Raw genomic sequence first — 20,060 nt, forward strand, 5'->3', positions numbered from 1 at the left:
GCTCCTTCTCCTCCTTTTTGGTTTAGTTCAACAAATCGTCTCCACTGTCTTCCTGTCCAGAGCTCCATCCAGGAACAGGAAACACAGCACAAAGAAACCAAAACAGAACAGTGACAATGATACCAAAGCAGAAACATTTGAAACAATACTCCTTTACTGGTCTGAGCCAGTACAACTACTTCTAAAGTTCATTCAGACAATAACCGTTTTAAGCTCTCAACACACTTTAAATCCAGAGTCTTTAAGTAGGCTAACTACTGATTCACTGCCAAGAATCTACACAGATTAACATAAATCCTTTAGTGACTTCTTTATTGAGTTTGGGAATTGTTCAGTGAAATGATCGAAGCTCAAGGTCCATTTATTAGCTTTTTTCAGTTCTTTCAAATGCATCTAGATAGACAGATAGATAGATAGATAGATAGATAGATAGATAGATAGATAGATAGATAGATAGATAGATAGATAGATAGATGGATAGACAGATAGATAGATACACATATACATATATGATAGATAGATAGATAGATAGATAGATAGACAGATAGATAGATAGATAGATAGATAGATAGATAGATAGATAGATAGATAGATAGATAGATAGATAGATAGATAGATAGACAGATAGATAGATAGATAGATAGATAGATAGATAGATAGATAGATAGATAGATAGATAGATAGATAGATAGATAGATAGATCTGTTTTTATACAGTGTGATGGCATGTGGCAGGAAAGATTTCTTGTATCTGTCCCTTTGACAGCGGAGCTGTAGCAGCCTGTGTAAGAAGGTGCTCTGCTGTCCGTCCACTGTGTGATGGAGAGGATGCTGGTCATTGTCCATGATGGATAACAGTTTGTTCAACGTCCGCCTCTCCACCACGGTCTCAAAAGACTCCTGTCTGATACCCAGTACAGAGCCAGCCTTCTTGATGATCTTATCAAGTCTGTTAGTGTCGCTGGCTCTGATGCTGCTGCCCCAACACACAACAGCAAAGAAAATGGTGTCTCATGGGTCTCATCAGTAGATGGTGTTTGCTTTGTCGCCATGAAGATGGATCAATTATTATCACTGGTGTGTTAACAGATGGAGATGTGTCCTGATTCCATAATACATACTTACTGCATACAGTATATATATATATATATGTATGTATACTACAGTACATTGACTTTGAGCCAGAGAGGAAGGCACATTATTACATCTTATCTATCAGCTGTTCTGCTTCTCATGACTTATGAGTGGGTCTATGCTCAGCTGTGACTCTGTATCATTGAAGCTAATGTTAACTACGTAATGTCACATGTGATGTCATGATAATATTCTCCAGCTCCAGATGATGCAGAATCATTTCTAAAAATACGGAATAACAATGTATCATACAGGCAACAGTTAATAACCAGAAGACTTTGTATTTCATGGCATTCTTGTCTTTCAGTTGTATGTTTTTTTACTTTACTGTGCAGAATGATGCAGTAATGTACAAAAGTTTTAGGCACTTGAGATGTTTACATTCTTTGGTCCCAAATGTATTGTACAGCATGACAACGAGCACAAACATCCAGCCAGAGTTATAAAGAACTATCTTCAATAATAATAATAATAAGAAGAAGAAGCAGTCCTGCAGCATGGAGTCCTGATCTCAGTCTGGGATTACATGAAGAGACAGAAGAAGAAGAAGCAGTCCTGCAGCATGGAGTCCTGATCTCAGTCTGGGATTACATGAAGAGACAGAAGAAGAAGAAGCAGTCCTGCAGCATGGAGTCCTGATCTCAGTCTGGGATTACATGAAGAGACAGAAGAAGAAGAAGCAGTCCTGCAGCATGGAGTCCTGGTCTCAGTCTGGGATTACATGAAGAGACAGAAGAAGAAGAACTATGACGACTTCTCCAAGATGGAGGAACAAGTGACCTGCTGAGAACCTGAAACACTGTGTGCAGGTGAACTGAGGACAACAAACTGATCACATCTAATATACTGTATATCTTAATAACATGTCTGCTGTATGAAGTTCATTGATCTATAAAAACTATTCATGACTTCATTTTGAAAACATATTTGCCAAAACTTTAGCTCAGTACTGTTCACATTGACGTGCTGCAGGAGGAACGTTTCTCTGTGCTCACTTTCTTGTTGGAAAGTGTGAGGTGTAATTTGAAGCCTGCAGTGCACATACACTGAGCATGAACTTTTTAGGAGCTGTTTAAGTTCATATTTAAACCATATTAGACACATTATTATTCATCAGAGAGCATTCTTATATGCCTTAAAACATCTTTATACAGAGGCTAAAGACTTTCTTGTAGTGTAGTTCAGTCCAGTGAGGAAGTCTTGTGGGATTAAACTACATCAACTACGATTGTTTGAAAACTCCACCATAAACACTGATAAGCAGGGACTTGTAGACTATTGGCAGCTATAGATTTAGGATTTCAAGGTTTTTTAAGGTTAAATTAATAACAAATGTTTCCACAACATGTCACACAATGTAGTCGTTCCTCACATACAAGATGCTAGCATGAAGCTGCTTCTACCACTGATGTGATGCAACAAGTTCATCTGATGCAAGTTCACAAATATGCCATGTCATTTGTGCTTGCTGCTTGCATAGACAGATACAGATACAGGATGTTATGTGTTGTCTCCTTAGAAAAACATGGTCCAAAAACCAGAGCAGAGGATTTAAACCATGAGAGCATCTCCTCTTCACTCACACTGTGCTGAACAGATCACACCATGGAGCTGAGTGGAAGTTCTTCACCTCACAACAACAGCACAAGTTTTTTATCAGACTCAATCTGTTATCTTCATGGAATTGTCTCCAAAACCAGATCACGGAGATGACGTAATACTATCAGCATTCAGAGGCTGTCAGTGTTACAGAGAGACTCATATTATTCAGAGAGCTCTTTTGAATGTTCCTTGTGTTGAATATCTTGAATCATATTGTTTTCTTTATTGACCTCCTGTATTCCACACACTAGCATTAACATTACATCTGGATTAAATCATAGTTTATTTTATAATCCTACTGCACTGAGATTTAAGATAACTTTAAACCTCTCTAAATCTAGATTTATATCAGCCCTGTAATTCTGACCTTTTCAGCTCCAGTTTAAACTCATCACTGACCCTAACCCTAACCTTAACCCTAACCCTAACCCTAACCCTAACCCTGGGCAAGGGATCTGCCCCACATCTAGTACACCCAACAGCCAAACTCAATCTGACCCCCATATTTTACCCCTGGTCTCCACATTTTCCCACACCACTACAGCACTCCACCAAACCATAAAACGGAATTTCATACATATGCAGACACAACACCCACCATTCCACAACCGAAAAATAATTTCCGCTTATCGCAAGAACCCTAATTTACAAAGTCTCCTAGTCCGATCCAAATTCACCAATAGCAGTCACACACCTTCCACGCCATTTCACCATTATTATAAAAACAGGAAATACATCACAAACCCATATAGCAATAAATCTCTCCCACCTCATAACACCTACACTCTATCCCATAAAAACATAGTCTACATAATCACATGCACATTTTGCAATAAACATTACATCGGAGAAACACAGAATCCATTACTGACCCGACTTAAGCAGCACTTACATAATATAGACAAAGGCACACTCACAACTCACCTAGTTACACACTTCAAACAACACTCCACGCAATACCTCACCATCTCGGGTCTGGAGGCCCATGACCGCTGGACCACGGGGCAGAGGAAGAGAGCAGAAAAAATCTGGATAGAGAAGCTGGGGACCATTACACCACGGGGCCTCAACGACATTCCGCACTATTAACATTCATAAACAATAACATAGTCTCCCCCGGGTTTTTTTTTTTTTTTTTTTTTTTTTTTTTTTTTTTTTCTCTCCTCTTAACCCTAACCCATCTCTTACCCAGACCCAACTCCTTCCTTACCCTACACCTAACCCTTACCCATCCCTTACCTTAACCATTCCCCACCCCAACCTTAACCTTACCTTCAACCTAACCCTAAACCTAGCCTTACCCTCAGGCTTACCCCACCTTCTCCTTACCCTAAACCTAACCTTACCCTCAACCTAACCCTAAACCTAACCTTACCCTCAACCTAACCCTAAACCTAACCTTACCCTCAAACCTAACCCTAAACCTAACCTTACCCTCAACCTAACCCTAAACCTAACCTTACCCTCAACCTAACCCTAAACCTAACCTTACCCTCAACCTAACCCTAAACTTAACCTTACCCTCAAACCTAACCCTAAACCTAACCTTACCCTCAACCTAACCCTAAACCTAACCTTACCCTCAACCTACCCTACCTTCTCCTAACCCTAAACCTAACCTTACCCTTAACCTAACCCTAAACCTAACCTTACCCTCAACCTAACCCTCAACCTAACCTTACCCTTACCTAACCCTAACAATTTCCTTACCCTAAACCTAACCTCACCCTCAATCTAACCCTACCTTCTCCTTACCCTAAACCTAACCTTACTCTCAACCTAACCCTAAACCTTACCTTATCCCTACCTAACCCTAACCTTTTCCTTACCCTAAACCTAACCTTACCTTCAACCTAACCCTAAACCTAACCTTTCCCTCAACCGTACACTAACCCTAACCTTACCCAATCCTGACCCTAACCTAACCATTCCTCAACCGTTTTTTTTTTGTTTTTTTTTCTCTTTTTCCTCCCCTTTCTTTTAAGCCCCCAGCTTCTCTTATCTCCACTTCTCAAACAGAACTGCAGGTGTCCCGCAGGAACCGGACCCCGGAAAATAGAAATAAAATAATACCACTGCCTGTCTCCCAGTTTTATTCATTTTTATCCAAAAGTGTCCAAATAACACTATTTTAGTTTTTGTTGGGATGTGTTGTTTATTTAACCATTTTACCACTTTTGGTGGTCGTTCTTATTTATTTATTTATTTTTATTATATATATATTTATGAGTGTTTTATGGGGGGAATGGGCTGGATCGGTATGAATTTTAGTGTGATGGTTTTACATGGATTTTGATAACTTTTATCCTGTTTTTATATGTTTAAGAGGCCTTTTGTCTCCTTCTTACTCTCTATTGTTGGTTTGCTTTTTAATGGTTTTTACATGTATTTATTTATTGGATTTATATTTTTATTATATATTAATTTATATATTTATTTAGCTTCACCCATCCGATTCATTTACTTCCATATACACTCCTATGAACTTTTTATGAAATTTTATATATTAATAAAATTATATTTTTATTATATTTAATTATATATTTTATTTAAAAACATTTTTTAATACTTTTTTTATTTCAAATACATATACATAATTTTGGTTTTATGGTTTTAGTTTACAGCACACATTATTTTATTTTATTTTATTATATTTATATTATATAATTTATTTATATAATTTTTTGTAATACTTTTCTTATTTATACATATAAATACATATACATAATTTTGGTTTTATGGTTTTAGTTTGCAGCACATCCTTACAACTCTCCTGTACACAATAGCCCCTGTTTTTAAAGGAAATATATACAGAGGTTAACTTACCTGTTGGGATTTTAGATTTGTTTGTTTTGTTTTTTTGGGAGGCACGTGGTGGGTGGGTGGCCACATTGGCTGCTCCCCTGTCTGTGGGAGACGTGGGATTACCGGCTCGGGGACTTGAACCCTGCTCCCCCGGTTGATAGTCGGTGCAGGTACACATGTACTATTCCAATTATATAAAAAACATTTACTTCTTCCCCCATTTACCATCCACAAATCTCTACACCAGAAATAGACAGTTTTAGCCCAAGTCTGTAGGCCAGTGCATTTAAAGTTTAACCTACTTCCCCTGAACCCCAACCCCAACCCCAACCCTAATCCTAACCCTAACCCTAATCCTAACCCTAACCCTAATCCTAACCCTAACCCAAACCCAGCTAACAGAGGGCACAGTCACTTTAGAAGTTAACTCAATTTTATTCTTTTAATCTAGCTTCTTCTTAGTCTTTTTAAATGTTTCAATTCTATATGTTGTGTGCATCTTATTGTCATGTGTTATTGTCGTGTATGGAGAGCAGCAAAGTAAACACTGTTTTACTATGCATATGACAATACACTTGAATCTTGAACTCTGTAATACAGTTCTTTTTACAGATGTAGGATACATTATTGCATTACAGTGTAAAAAAGCTCAAGTTGCTTATTAGTTAAGTGACAATAAACATGTGAAACAATGTCATTAAAGGATTCAGGTTTCAAAACAAAACCACAATCACATGTTCATATGAACAGTGAAAAACATTTCAATTTATAAATCCATGTTTACACAGAAGCACTTCCATTGTAAGTGTATTATGAAGAGATCTTCTAATGGTCAGTATGAACAGGAGAGATAGTTATGATAATAACTATAAACACAATCTTACTCATTGTGGGCCTAATAATGCAACATGTGTCCTGAGGGTGGTGCTTGAAAGTAGTTCATATCATTTAAGGACTAGTGTGCAGATGCAGTGGTATCTAGTGGAAACTTGGGAGAAAAGGAATATAATACTCAGAAATATGTTTAAATTATAGTATAACCCCATGAATATAAGTCCTGGCAGGTAGCACTGCCATGTTTCTACAGTAGCCCAGAACACTGGCTTTACAGAGGGTTGTTTGTGGTTTTTGTGCGTTTTGTGGCCACCCATAAGTTTTCCTACACACCTGCACGGAGAGTGGGAGGGGAGGGTGTTCAGTTGGTATTCAGTTGGTTGCAATCTACCACCTCATCACTAGATGCCACTAAATCTTGCACGCTGGTCCTTTAAGTCTATGTCTGTAAGGTAAGAGGTCACAGCTGGAGTTGCAGGACACACAAACCTTTTTCTACGGTGACCGGGAAGTGCAAACCAAGATTACAACACGTGAAACACTTTTACAAGGCAGCACATCTGGTCCGTCTGTCTGGTCCATGTCATTTAAAAACTCTAAAGACTGACCACACGAAAAACAGAACCGCATTAAGCGGCTCATACATTGTCCACAAAACTGACAAAACATCACTCGATCGCTGTCCATCTTGGCTCACCATGAACTCTACCGACGACAACAACAGCTCGTATTGGCTGCTCCCCGTTATCACTTCCGGTTCAACCTTGGAGTTGGTACATTCCCTTTCTGGTTGATGGTTGATATTTGTAAATTTGTTTCAGGACTTGTAAAAGTATTTTGCCGCTTGTAAATTTGTTTTGCCGTTTGTAAAAGTGTTTCGTGTCTTGTTAATTTGTTTTCTGAAATGTAAATTTGTTTCGGGACTTGTAAATGTGTTATGGTAATGTCATTTTGTTTTATATGTAAAAATGTTTTCCAAAATGTAAATTTGTCTCAAGCTTTGTAAAAGTGTTTCATATGTTGTAATCTTGGTTTGTACCTCCCGGCCACCGTATTTTTCCATACACAAGACCTGAGCCAGGACAGACTTAAATGGAGCCACAGTATCAATTAAACCCATGACAGACTTTTGACTTTTTTCATCAAATATCTTTATTTTATATTCCAAAATCTACATGAACTAATGAATACATTTTCAAATGAGAGATAAATGTTGCTTTATAAGAAAAGATCTCTCTTATAAATCATGTCAGTATCCATGAAAAACAGCTGAACTTAGATTTTGGTGCTTAATGGGAACAGCTGGAAACATTGGTTAGAACATTGGAAAAGTCATCAAATGTAATAAGTTACATTACTTTGATGAAGTCATTGAAATAGTTACATTACTTATTCCATTTTAAATAGAGTAACTAGTAATCTGTAACCTATTATATTTCCATAGTAACCTTCACAACCTTGTCAATATACTTTACCAATAAAGCTGATTCTCATCCATCATCCAGGTTGGGTCTTGCTGTATATTACCATGCTAATACTAAATATGTACAACATACACATATTACCTGCTTCCAGATCGCTCTCAAGTTTTTATCTCTGTATTTACATAAGATATGTTGATCACAACAAAAGAAGTACATGAGAATGTCATTTTGGAACACATTCACATGACACACACCTTTACAGATGTGAAGAGATAAGAACATGTAAACAGATTGCAACAACAAAAAAATAGAGCATTTATTCAAGAATATTCTTACATTTCTGTGTAACAGATGTTTTTACACTATTCTTCCAAGGAAAATGGATTTGGGGTATTTGTCCCTCAGACTGGACCACTGCACAAAGAAATAGTCTGATATGAAGTAGAGAATCTTCCCTGTGAGCGACAGCGTTTCCACACGGCAAATGCTTTCAACATAAACTATCAGGACTTTCTTCATTCCCAGAATTCCAAGCAGGACTCCTGCCACGCACAGGGGAACGCAGGTCCCCGGGCCATTACACAGCACCTGAAACAACACACACACACACACACACACACACACACACACACACACACACACACACACACACACACACACACACACACACACACACACACACACACACACACACACACACACACACACACACACACACAGGAGGGTGAGCACAGTTCCAGGAAGTGATACATGTTGTTCACAAGCTACACAGAAGCACAGCAGCATCTCAAGCTGTTGATGATATCTGTCAGGTGGAACAAACTGCTGTATGTTCTATATGAGTGTAATCAGTGTGTCATCTGTTTTCACCAACTAATCTAGTTTTTCTTGTTCTCTTTGACAAAGAAGAACAAACGATCCACTTTACTTTCTGTCTCTTCAGATAACTACTGCATGTTTAAATAGTTTTCATTTTTCTTATTACACATACAGAATGTAAATATCACAAACATTTACACATTGCTATCTGCATCCAAACTAAACTTTAGCTAAAGTAACAGTAGAGTATCTGCTGCTCTTCACAGCTACAACAGTGACTCCCAGCCTGAAGGTCAGGACCTCCAAAGCTTCCTATGATTAATAGGATTCATCTGAAGAGCCACAACATGATTTCAAAGTATAAAATATGTCTGTTATTTCATATGAAACATGGAAAACTTTGACCCCTTCAGGCCTCTTACATTTTTTTTTAATTTAAACAATGCAAGAAGAACTCTATCCTTCTTTGGTTGAACTGTTCACAGCTTATGTCCAAAAGCCAAGAAGGCTGAGCTCTGAGCTAGAGGATAGAACAGGAAATGAATCTATGGTTGTTGGTTACGCTGTGATCTGGGCTTTGGACCGTTATGTTATAGTTTGCTTTAATCTAAATATCACTGAGATGAATGTCCCATTAACACTCTGAGAGAAGAAACCTTTACTTTCATGAAACAAACGTACAAGCATGAACTCTGCCCTTTCATACATGTAGCACACAGCAGTGGACAGTGTGTCACATGGTTTGATTTAGGGAACAGCTTCAGGAAGCAGGACGTGATGCACAGAATAAAACTTTGATTTTATTATTTATTTTAGAAATCACAGGAAGTTGTCTCTCCCATTAGCACTAGCTTCACAGTGTTCAAACCCAGTCAAAACTCATGCAGCTTCAATGTGTTTATCCAGCACAGCCACATGTGTAAACTAGCAGCTGTGGATGAGAGGGGAGCTCAAAGATGTCATATTTAAAATGATGTTCTGCTTGTTCAAAAGTTGTTTGATAAATTGCTCGTGTCATCTCTCTTTCTGCCAGATTTTGTGCTGCGGCCGCTGAGCAGAGCAGGCTGTGTACAGACAGAGTCAGGGGTGGGGGGGGACTGACATGATTGAGTAGCCTCAGGCCTTGAGGAGGCTGAGGGAGTTAAGGGAGTTTGGGCTAGCAGGAAACCAGACAGAGCTGCTGTAGAGTCTGGAGAAGTCATCACAGAACTCCACAGTGCAGACGCTGCAGCACTGGAACACACACACTCACACACTCACACACTCACACACTCACACACTCACACACTCACACACTCACACACATTACAGATCTTTCTACTTGTTAACGGCTGAAATGAAACGAGGTGGTCAACTTCCAAATCTCTCAGTCTGCCATGAACAGCAACACATTTCCTCACTTGAAGTTAAGCTGTGTTTGGCTGCAGTGAACTCTCAAACAGAGCTGGACATTTTATTTCTGCCACAGTAAGAATTTACACTTACATAACCGGCTTATTGTCAGCTTTCTACATTAACTCACTTCTTACACCATTCAAAAGGAAAAACACAGAAAATCGTTAACACAGACTGACTCCTGATTTCTGGGCCACAAATACACTTGAGGCCAATTGTTCCATGGCTGTAAGGGTCATCACAGCCCCTCTGCACACACTCACATGCAGCACTCAAGACTGTGAGAGTACAGGAATGCCTGTCTCATCTGTTGTATGTATATTGTATTCCTGGAGCTGTTTCTTATGGTTCAGCAGCATACAGGAACTCAACAATACAGCGGCTGTGTTGGTGTTGGCGGCTGAGACAATGAAATATGATCCAGCAGTCTGGTTGGACTAACATTTTTTTACATTGTTTAATTATAACCAAGTTATACATTTACTTGAAGCTATAGCAAATCCAGTTAGAATTGAGTGTATTCATACATAAACTCTTAAATAAATATGAATTTTTGGTTACTTTATACAAGTAGAGGAATTAGTGCTCCACACATGTCTGGACTTTGTTTTTCTAATGTTGTCATTCTGCTCCATACTGCTATGTTACTGTGATTTCTGTCTACTGGCCACATGAGCGCCATTTATTCCCCGTCAAGGTTTTTTTTTGTTTTTGAGGCAGAGTTGTAACTTTAGTGCTGTGTGAATAAATTTAACTTGAAGAGTTGAAGGAATTTTATAAAGAATTGTCTTTATTCCATTTAAGAGTGCACGTGTTACATTTCACACTTTATTTGTTCCCTCTCTTCATTAAAGACATGCAAGCAGTGTTCCTGTCGCCTCATCAGAGCCACTCTATGAAGCTCCTGCTATATTTCTACACTGTGGTCTAACTGTGTGGAAACTGTGCTGGGTCAGATGTGTAAAGATGATCTGCTTCCTAACAGTTGCACAAGTAAAAATCCACTTATGGCAGAATCAGTACCATGCTCATGAGAGCGTGTGGAGAGGTGAGGACTGTAGTTATAAGCCTGGCTGGAACATTCCTGGCATGACTGCTCTGGCACTAAGTCCCCAGCTTTGTTTCCAACCAGCCACCAATAAGCACAGTTCTGCTGGACAGCTGCTGACATCCACAGTGATAGCACACACATCAGGAATCTGTTCTGTCTGCTTTATCACAGGTGATAAGAGAACAGATTGTTATTTCCATGATAGCAACGTGCAGCTTGTCTGTAGGTCACATTGTGTTTGTTATTGCTGGGTTAGGAGTAAATATGGTACAGATTAACAGTAAATCTCAGCACCTGGTTCAGTCATGGATTCAGATCCTTTATACTGTCACTACAATACTCAAACATGATCTGATATGTAGCTGCAGCTCATACTGTATGCCAGTCTCCATTAGTAATGTTTTGTTACAGAGATAAAATAAGCATGAATGTTTTGGGTTAACAAATAGAATGTAGATTGACATATTACTAATCAATTATGTAACATTCAATAATAGAATAAAGCAGTCATTCCAATGAATTTGCAACATTGCTCACAATTGTCCAATGTAGCCACATATACACCTAACACTAACATCCAGATCCATAATACCTGCTAATAGCACCATGATTGTGCAGCACTTGATCACAATCTGCTGTTTTATTAACAAGAGATCTTACACTAATGACATGCTGCTGCATACATTCCCATACAGGCCTACAGTGTGTCAGCTGGCTGCAGCATCACACAGCAGCTGTAATGATAAGTGTGTCTCTAACTGAGAAAGAGGCAGTGTGCATTTACACACACATGCAGCTCAGCAGCAGTAACTTTTCACCCTTTACAGGTACTTTGTAAATTACACACTATTCTTTGTCTCATTAGCACCAATCACATCTACACAGTCTTCTTGTGGATTTGTGCCCAAGTTGTTTTATTCACCACACCAACACCACGGAGGTGAAGATTATATTAATTGTGTTTGTGCTGCTTAATGTAATGAAAAATGACATTTAAGAAGTTGAACAGTAACATGTCATGTTACTGAGGATAACTAACAGAACACAATCATTACAAGTACAAAAGGAATGAGTTGAACCTACAAAGTGACAGAGGAGAGGATGAGTGTTTGAGCAGGTGAGCAACACTCTTCCATGATGAGCTAACTCAATGACTGAAACTCTGCATTAGAGATCAGCTGTTAGTGTTGACAGACTGCTGGTTTACACAGCTGCTCCACAATCACCTGCATGTAACTGTGTCATCTGTGCCTTTATTATATTTGACTCTTTGTTCCACTCTCCAGAACTAAGAGATCAGAGCACATTACTCCAGTTCTACAGTCTTTACACTGACTAACCCTAACCCTGGTCTACAAATCACTGAATGGTTTAGGTCCAGAATACATGAATGACATGTTAGTAGAATATAAACCCAGTAGAGCTCTGAGATCTACTGACTCAGGTCAGATAGTTGAGCCCAGAGCTCTGAGATCTACTGACTCAGGTCAGATAGTTGAGCCCAGAGCTCTGAGATCTACTGACTCAGGTCAGATAGTTGAGCCCAGAGTTCAAACTAAACATGGTGAAGCAGCTTTTAGCTGTTATGCTGCACACAACTGGAACAAACTACCAGCAGAACTGAAATCAGCCCCAACTGTGAACATTTTTAAATCCAGGTTAAAAACATTTCTCTTCTCCTGAGCTTATGATTGAGCTCTTTTAAAGCACTTTACATTTTAATCTTTCATTTGCACTCTATGTCCTTTTAATGATTTTAAAGCTAATTATTATTTTATGCTGCAATCTTATATTTAATGCTCTATTCTAGCATTTTATTTATGTCTTTCTATTTTTCTTGTGTATGAAATGCGCTATATAAATAAAACTGCCTTGCCTTATCTGTGTTAGTGAGAAGCTCAACAAAGTGGTTCAGTATAATGTAACGTCATAGCTGGTTTACTTCAACCACTTGGATAATGTAAGGATTAATTGGTTATTTACACATGACTCTCCGAGACAAGAATCTCCTGAGAGGTTTCTACTAGCTCTGCCTGTAATGTCTCTGGGTTTCTTATTATAGCTCACTCTGAGTCTGAGCAATGTTGGAAGTGAATGAACAAGACTGCTGTATGTCAAAATTAGATTTTCATATGATTTGTGCATGGTTGTGATGTTGTGCCTTGTTAACTAAAGTTAGGTCTAACAGGCATGTTGAATGCATTTCCTTCTTCATAAAACATCTGCAGAGTCAGTTCTTAAATTTGTATTTGTTGACTTTGCTGGTGCATATGACCCTAACTACTGCTGTCAGTCAGAGGAAGCCTGAAACTGGAAGCAGGAACATATAAAAACATCAGTACATAGTGCTATCAGGTTATCAGCACATTAGCACATTCATTAATAAGCTGAATGGTTGGTTATGTTTAATAATCAGAACATAATGATAATAATGATTAATAACACCAACTGAGCAAGTATAATTATGCTCATTCACTCTGTCTCTGCTCTAATCTAATTTAATACCTTAACTCCTACAATAACACACATTTTAACACATGTTTAGCCTTGACTATCAAAAACTACATTTAAGACATTTAAGACTTTTTAAGGCTCTGTGGGGAATCCTGAGTGCTGCTAGTGGTTTAAATCTCCACAGGGTATCTTTGATTGAATTGAATTTAAAATGACTATATCACCATATATATATATATACACACACACTGGTAACACCATATACTGGTGGACAACACATGAACCATCCAAACACAATGAGTGTGTGTGTGCTTGTTATTTTTCATGATGAGGAAGCTCACAGACTGAGCCCCAGTCTGCACACAGCACACAGGTCACACAGGTGGAATGTGGATCTTCATCTTCTCTGTGAAATAAGTCTGGTATGTTATATGTTTACCACCTGTGTGATCATGTGACCGCTACTGTTACATGACCTGTTGGACCTGATTCATCGTGGATGAAGCTGCGTGCATAGTTTTTAGACATTATTCCACCACACACTAGTGCTGCTGTGTACATTACTCTACTTTGTGCTTTTGAATGGAATAATAAAGTGCATTCTGCTCTCATTACATTGGCTTGATATGGGTATGAGGAAGTCTTTCAGGAGCCAGTCTGTTAACTAGATGGAGTTTGTGTGATTCAATCAGCGTGATCTAGTTATGCTGTCTGCCTTCTGAACTCCTCATACTTAGTTCCGATGTTTTTGAACCTTGTTACCTTGTGAATAAATTAGAAATGTACTTAATGACATTTTTCCACACACTTTTTTAAGCTTACAATCTATTCTTAGTTTATTCTTCATTAACGTGGCAAACAAGGATTGACATAGATGACACAGTGACCTAACAGACATAAAGAAAATATAAACAGACAATACACATAACAAGACTATTAGGTGGTGTAGAACAGGATGTGAGAGGTTAGGTGTGCTGTGTTGTGGGTAGCATGCTTGTTTCACTTTGAGTTTGGTTTTTCTTTCTTTCTTTCCCCTCTGTTGATCAGAGTGCTGCTGCTTACAATCCCCCCCGCTGAGATCACTGAGATAAAGATGTATTGAATTGAAAGCTTTTCATATCTGTTTGTTATCTGCACTTGCAGGTTATTGCTCTTTAAATGAATCACACTTTAAAGTCTGCTCCTGTGATTTAGTAGATATTCTACTTGTTGGTATAAATATAGAGTCATTATTTGTTTTGGTCATATTATTTTCTGTAATATTGTGTCATTTTAACATTTTTTAGGTGGAGGCTTTGAATAAGCCCATTTCAGGTTTTTTGTGTACATTTTAAATTGTACAAAATAAACTAAGATTGATATTTCCTGACTTTTGGTTCCTTGTATGAGTTAAGCTCCAGTGTGTGTAGAGGAAGAGCTACTCACCATGTCAGGTCTCAGTCTGAAGACCAGAGGGAGGGAGTACCACAGAGCAGTCAGTGTGCTGAGAACAGACGACTTCCACGACTGATGCACCTCCCGACTGCGTGGGATCCGATAGATAGTGAACTGAGAAACAGTCAAACAGCTGACATATAAATACAGCAAAGACACTGTTGTACTATGTTATATCACATGTGGCTGGTATGATGTTTAATTCTCTGTTTGTTTATTGTGTCTTCTGGCAGCAGTTAAAAAGCCAATTCACTAAAATATCACAAAAAAAACATCTTTGGGCTTACATCTAGACTCACTTTGCCATCAATATAGTTTAGATTTCATGAAGAAGGTTCTGAACTATGTAAATATGAACATTTAGTTCCACCACTGTAGATTCTTCTTCTTCTTCTTCTTCTTCTTCTTAGAATATCTAGACTATGTTTGTAACAAATGTCTCCCACTCTTGTATACTTATATATTTTTCTTTGTATTATCTCTTTATAATGACTTTTATCATATACATATCTATTTGTAGACATATACCAAACTTTGATAGAGCTGTACAGTTTATGAAGTTATTAGTAAAACAATTATTCTCAAAATAATAATTCCTATAAATGTGAGTAATATAGAGCTCACTGTGATGATGGAATTAAAACATAAAGAAGAAGCATCTCTGTTTTGTTTTGTTGCACTTTTACCTCAAATGAGTCAAAAGAAGCAATCACTAGATTAACTGAGCACTCCTGCCACCTGCTGGCAGATATTAAAACAACATGCAGAGTGTCTCATTCATTTCATCATCATATGAATTCATTATTTAGACTCTTTTTCAAAACCAACCAGTGAAGGCAGATGGCTGCACACCTAGAGCCAGCTCCTGTCTGAAGTTTTTCTTTCTGCTGTCACCAAGTGCTGCTCATGTGGGAATGTTGGGTCTCTTTAAATTAAATAAAGAGTACGGTTTAGACCTGCTCTATGTGTGAAGTACCTTGAGATAACTTGTGATTTGAACAGGCTCTATATAAATAAAGATTGCTAGAGTGAGCTGCTGACCTGTGACTCAGAGTCAGAGTGTTGTTTAGAGCTTTCAAAGCTGCAGATTTTCTCCTCGCTCATCTTATCAGTGTCAGCGATGACATAGTGTCGAGGTGTGTAGACTGCAGACAGGCTCTCCATCAGCCGCAGGATCTCTGTAGTGTGACCACCTGAAAAACACACCAGACTCACCATCAGTTACTGACACACATACATACACACGCACACACACAGACACAGACACAGACTGAAGATCAACCTGAACAACAGCTGAGAGATCTTTTTGATACTATGACACATTGGTGCAACATTAAGAGCTTATATCTATAACATAATGTTGTGCTCTAACAGTTTTGTGCGTTAATAATTTAACTAGTGGTCGTATAGGTATGGACAGTGATGACTCAGCAAAAAGGTCACACCCACAAAGCATGGGAAAGAAATTGTTGTAGTTCATAAATGTTCCAAACAAACCATCAAAAAAGACTAGTGAGCATACTTTAGCTCTTAAACTAGTTCAACTAGTTCATAAGGAACATATAAAACACTGTTACATTTCAACATTTTTCAGTAAATATCTCATTCTACATAGTCTCAAGTTCATGTTGTGACAGAGTGTGTGATGTAGCGGCCTACATCACACACTCTGTGGTTTTATAATCCCTCTCCAGATCTCAGGTCATCCACAGTTGGGTTTTTAAATGTACACAATTACAGCCATAAGAAAACAGGAAGTGCAGCGTTCTTTAATTACGCTCCAAAATGATGGAATAATCTACCCAAAACTATAAGACGTGTGAGCTCTGTGAACATTATTAAACAACAGATGAAAACATATTTATTTAATTAATGACACTTTAACTGAATGTCTTTTTAAAAAACAAATTGTCTAATTGTTTTATTCTGTTTATTTGCTGTTTTACTGATTTAAAAAAAAAAAATCTGTAAAGCACTTTGAGCTATATGCCTTGTATGAAAAGTGCTCATGATCATTATTATTATGATCAACTACAGTAATAGTGGTAGTATAGTAGCATCACATAGTCATGTCTGGAGATAACAGGAATATACAGTGTCTTATTTCATCTTAACTAACATTAATGATCACTTGAGAAGCTGCTTTAGATGAAGAGATAAACTTTAAGTTAATCATTTGATTGGCTACACACCACTAGAAGTTAGCATTTGTTGTTAGCATGGACGCTACGGAAGTCAGCTAACGGCACTACACGACACACAGCTACATTGTTGTTGTATGTGTGTGTATGTTACAATGATCAATGACAGTACAGTAAACTGTGTGTAGAGTATAGTGTGTGTGTGTGTGTGTGTGTGTGTGTGTGTGTGTGTGTGTGTGTGTGTGTGTAGAGTATAGTGTGTGTTAAGCTTTCTAACATCACACACACATCGTATCAGACACTCACCTGATCCTGCGACCACCAGAGCAGAGACCGAGCCTCTGCTTCCAGCTTTATGTTTCCATCCAGTCTTCACAACAATCAATAACCGGATAATAAACAATAAACTTATGAGTACAACAGCGACTACAGCGCCTAACAGGAACGTCATGATGGCTACGGCAGCTCTGTGGGACCAAATAAGATCATATAGACTTACTTCACGTTAATGTTACCTGAGTTCAGACTGCCAGGCACATCTTCCTCTAATTATGTCAGCAGCGTACTGGAACCATATCATTATTAACATCAGTTATCTCTTACACTGCTAAACTGAAACAAAAGCTTATTTCTGTTTGCACTTGTTACAGTGAGCGTGTTTCCTTTCTAAGCTATGGAGGAAGATTGTCCCTGCTGCGCCACCGTCCACATCCTAACCCTAATTATAGCAAGTGTCTGTGTGTTTAATATAAGATATGAACATATAGAGTACACATTGCAATATCAATGTGTCCAAAATATCCCACATGTAATAACAACAGAAATATATATTACATTGTACAATTATCATTAGGTCAGAAGTGTTGTATGTCTTTGAATAGTCCTTTACAGAGGTCATGTGTGTGCAAGTATCAGACTTTTTCCTTTTAAATGAAAGGGGAAAAAATCAAAATCAAACAAACAATAAAGCAAAATAAACAAACAGTTAAAAACCAAAACAATTAACAGTAGTGATCAATCTTTCTACAGCAGTAGCTATTATTAATGTGTCTAAGGGGCATTACATAGGAAACCCATTTATCCCAGCATGAGGAAAATTGTTCTAATGTATGGTTAACAGATGCTGTTGTCTTCTCCATTCTGTAAATGTCCATTGTAATTTCCTTCATGCATTTAGATTTGAGCTTTCTTAGAACAACATTTCCTGATAGGAGCCTTTTTACTATATAACATATCTGGTTATAGCCACCAGCAGAGACTTCATTCAATATTTGCCTCTTTTTGGCAATTTGTCAGGTATAGAGCCATAGTATATTATGTTCATTTCCAGATGTACTATTATGGTTAAAAAGTATTATGTAGCTATCCTTTTCCAATAGTCTTAGACAGTCCCAGAAAACATGATAGTGGTTTGCATTTCAATTCCTCATATGATCTTTTTAAACATACAGTGGGTGAAAAACACATAGCACCCAAGCCCACTTCACAAGGTAATATCCATACTTTATCTCAGGTGAAACTTCTGTTTGTTATAAGAATTGTCTTGTTAACAAGGCAATATTTGAAACAGAAGCCTGAAAGGCCTTTTTCAGGGCAAAAACACATCTTTCTCTTCTCTTCCTCACCTGGCTTAGTGAGTTCTGTACTGCCCTCCACACACTGCTATAAAACATATCGAAGTCATTCGATAGTGACTCATGTGTCTGAACTCCTGAACATTGGAGTCAAAAATATAACTTTGTGTTGACTTTCAATCTCTCCTTCTCTCTGTTAGTATGTAAAGGACCTGGTAGTGGTGAGAGCATCAGCCTCAGTATTATTTTAGGGTTGTTGTTTTCAGTTTTTTCTCTCTTTTTTGGTTCATTTTTGTTTGTTGTACATGTTATAAATGTCTTCATCTCTTTATGTCATAAATGTTTTCTTCACCTTCACTCATCTGAATTGGTGAGAGAAGAAACTCTGCAGAACGTAAATTATCCTCTGGATTTTCACTGTATTGGTATAAACCTCTTCTTTCATTATAATTCCACATCACACTGTTGCATTCTTCAACACAGATGAACAAAGATGTCCATTTATTTTTCTCAACATTTCAGGGTTGGAATTCTTCAAATGATACACTTAATGTATTAAAATCATTAGAATAGTTGTTTTGGGTTAAATAGATGTTTGATCTTTTATATCAAGGAGCAGATGTCGCAACATATAGTTTATGTAAATAACTGGCCTATAAACACATTTTCCCACAGTATATTCTACATTAACAGGAGTACACCAAGTCTCACAGATGGATGAATGGAATTGAATTCAATCAACCTGCCAATACAAATGGTCATTTACTTTTATATATATATGTCTTGCAAATATAACTGCCAAATACATAATATATGTGAAATAATTAGCCTATCCTAAGTTAATAATTTAATAATTGTAACTTGTTTTAATATTCTGAGTATACCTACCATCAGTTGTGTTTGTTAAAATGTTGTATTTAAATTCCATCCATCATTATGAATATCGCTGATCTTTAGTGTCAAAAAATAATGCAAGATATTTTCAAAGGGAAGCTGATGTGTACGATCTTTTCCACGGTAAGTGAACGCAGCATGTGTTGACAGGGGGCAGAGCAGGATGGAGAGCTAGTCTGCAGCTCTGCGTTCACAGCAGCATCCATGACAAGCTGGATGACAGGTGGGTGATAGATGTAGGCTGTGACGGTGCATGTTTGTCTGTCAGCCCACCGTGTGTGTTTGTCTCCATCTTACCGTGCAGTGTGTGTGTGTGTGTGTGTGTGTGCGTGTGTGTGTATGTGTGTGCGCGCACGTGTGTTTGTGTGTGTGTGCGTGCGTGCAGCAGCGGCCGTGCTGCAGCGCTACAGGTGCACACTGCGCTCTCACGTCCTTCACTAGATGTGAGTCTCTGCAGACAGAAGGTCATCAGAAGACGCAGCTCCTCCCGGAGGAAGGTA

The 20,060-nt window shown here is 38.1% G+C and overlaps 1 protein-coding gene across 1 annotated transcript; it reads right to left on the reverse strand.

The window, feature by feature from the left end:
- Positions 1–7,514: 7,514 nt before the first annotated feature.
- On the reverse strand, positions 7,515–17,543 carry alg14 (ALG14 UDP-N-acetylglucosaminyltransferase subunit). The gene is made up of 4 exons (XM_053342518.1): positions 17,399–17,543; positions 15,993–16,144; positions 14,943–15,065; positions 7,515–8,386 (listed from the first exon to the last, which is right to left on the reverse strand). Exons 1-4 carry the CDS (start codon positions 17,541–17,543, stop codon positions 8,156–8,158), a joined length of 651 nt encoding a protein of 216 aa, XP_053198493.1. The 3' UTR covers positions 7,515–8,155.
- Between the last annotated feature and the right edge of the window lie 2,517 nt (positions 17,544–20,060).

The sequence above is a fragment of the Scomber japonicus genome, chromosome 21, assembly GCF_027409825.1.
Source record: "Scomber japonicus isolate fScoJap1 chromosome 21, fScoJap1.pri, whole genome shotgun sequence".
Taxonomy (NCBI): Eukaryota; Metazoa; Chordata; class Actinopteri; order Scombriformes; family Scombridae; genus Scomber; species Scomber japonicus.

Bases quoted from the DNA above. Each gene is read 5' to 3' on its own strand.
- alg14 (XM_053342518.1), bottom strand. From the start codon at position 17,543: ATGACGTTCCTGTTAGGCGCTGTAGTCGCTGTTGTACTCATAAGTTTA. The intron at 15,066-15,992 runs GTCAGCAGCTCA...ACTGTTTCTCAG, and splicing joins ACTCTGACTCTGAGTCACAG to TTCACTATCTATCGGATCCC. The intron at 8,387-14,942 runs GTGAGTAGCTCT...GTGTTGTTTCAG, and splicing joins TCAGACTGAGACCTGACATG to GTGCTGTGTAATGGCCCGGG.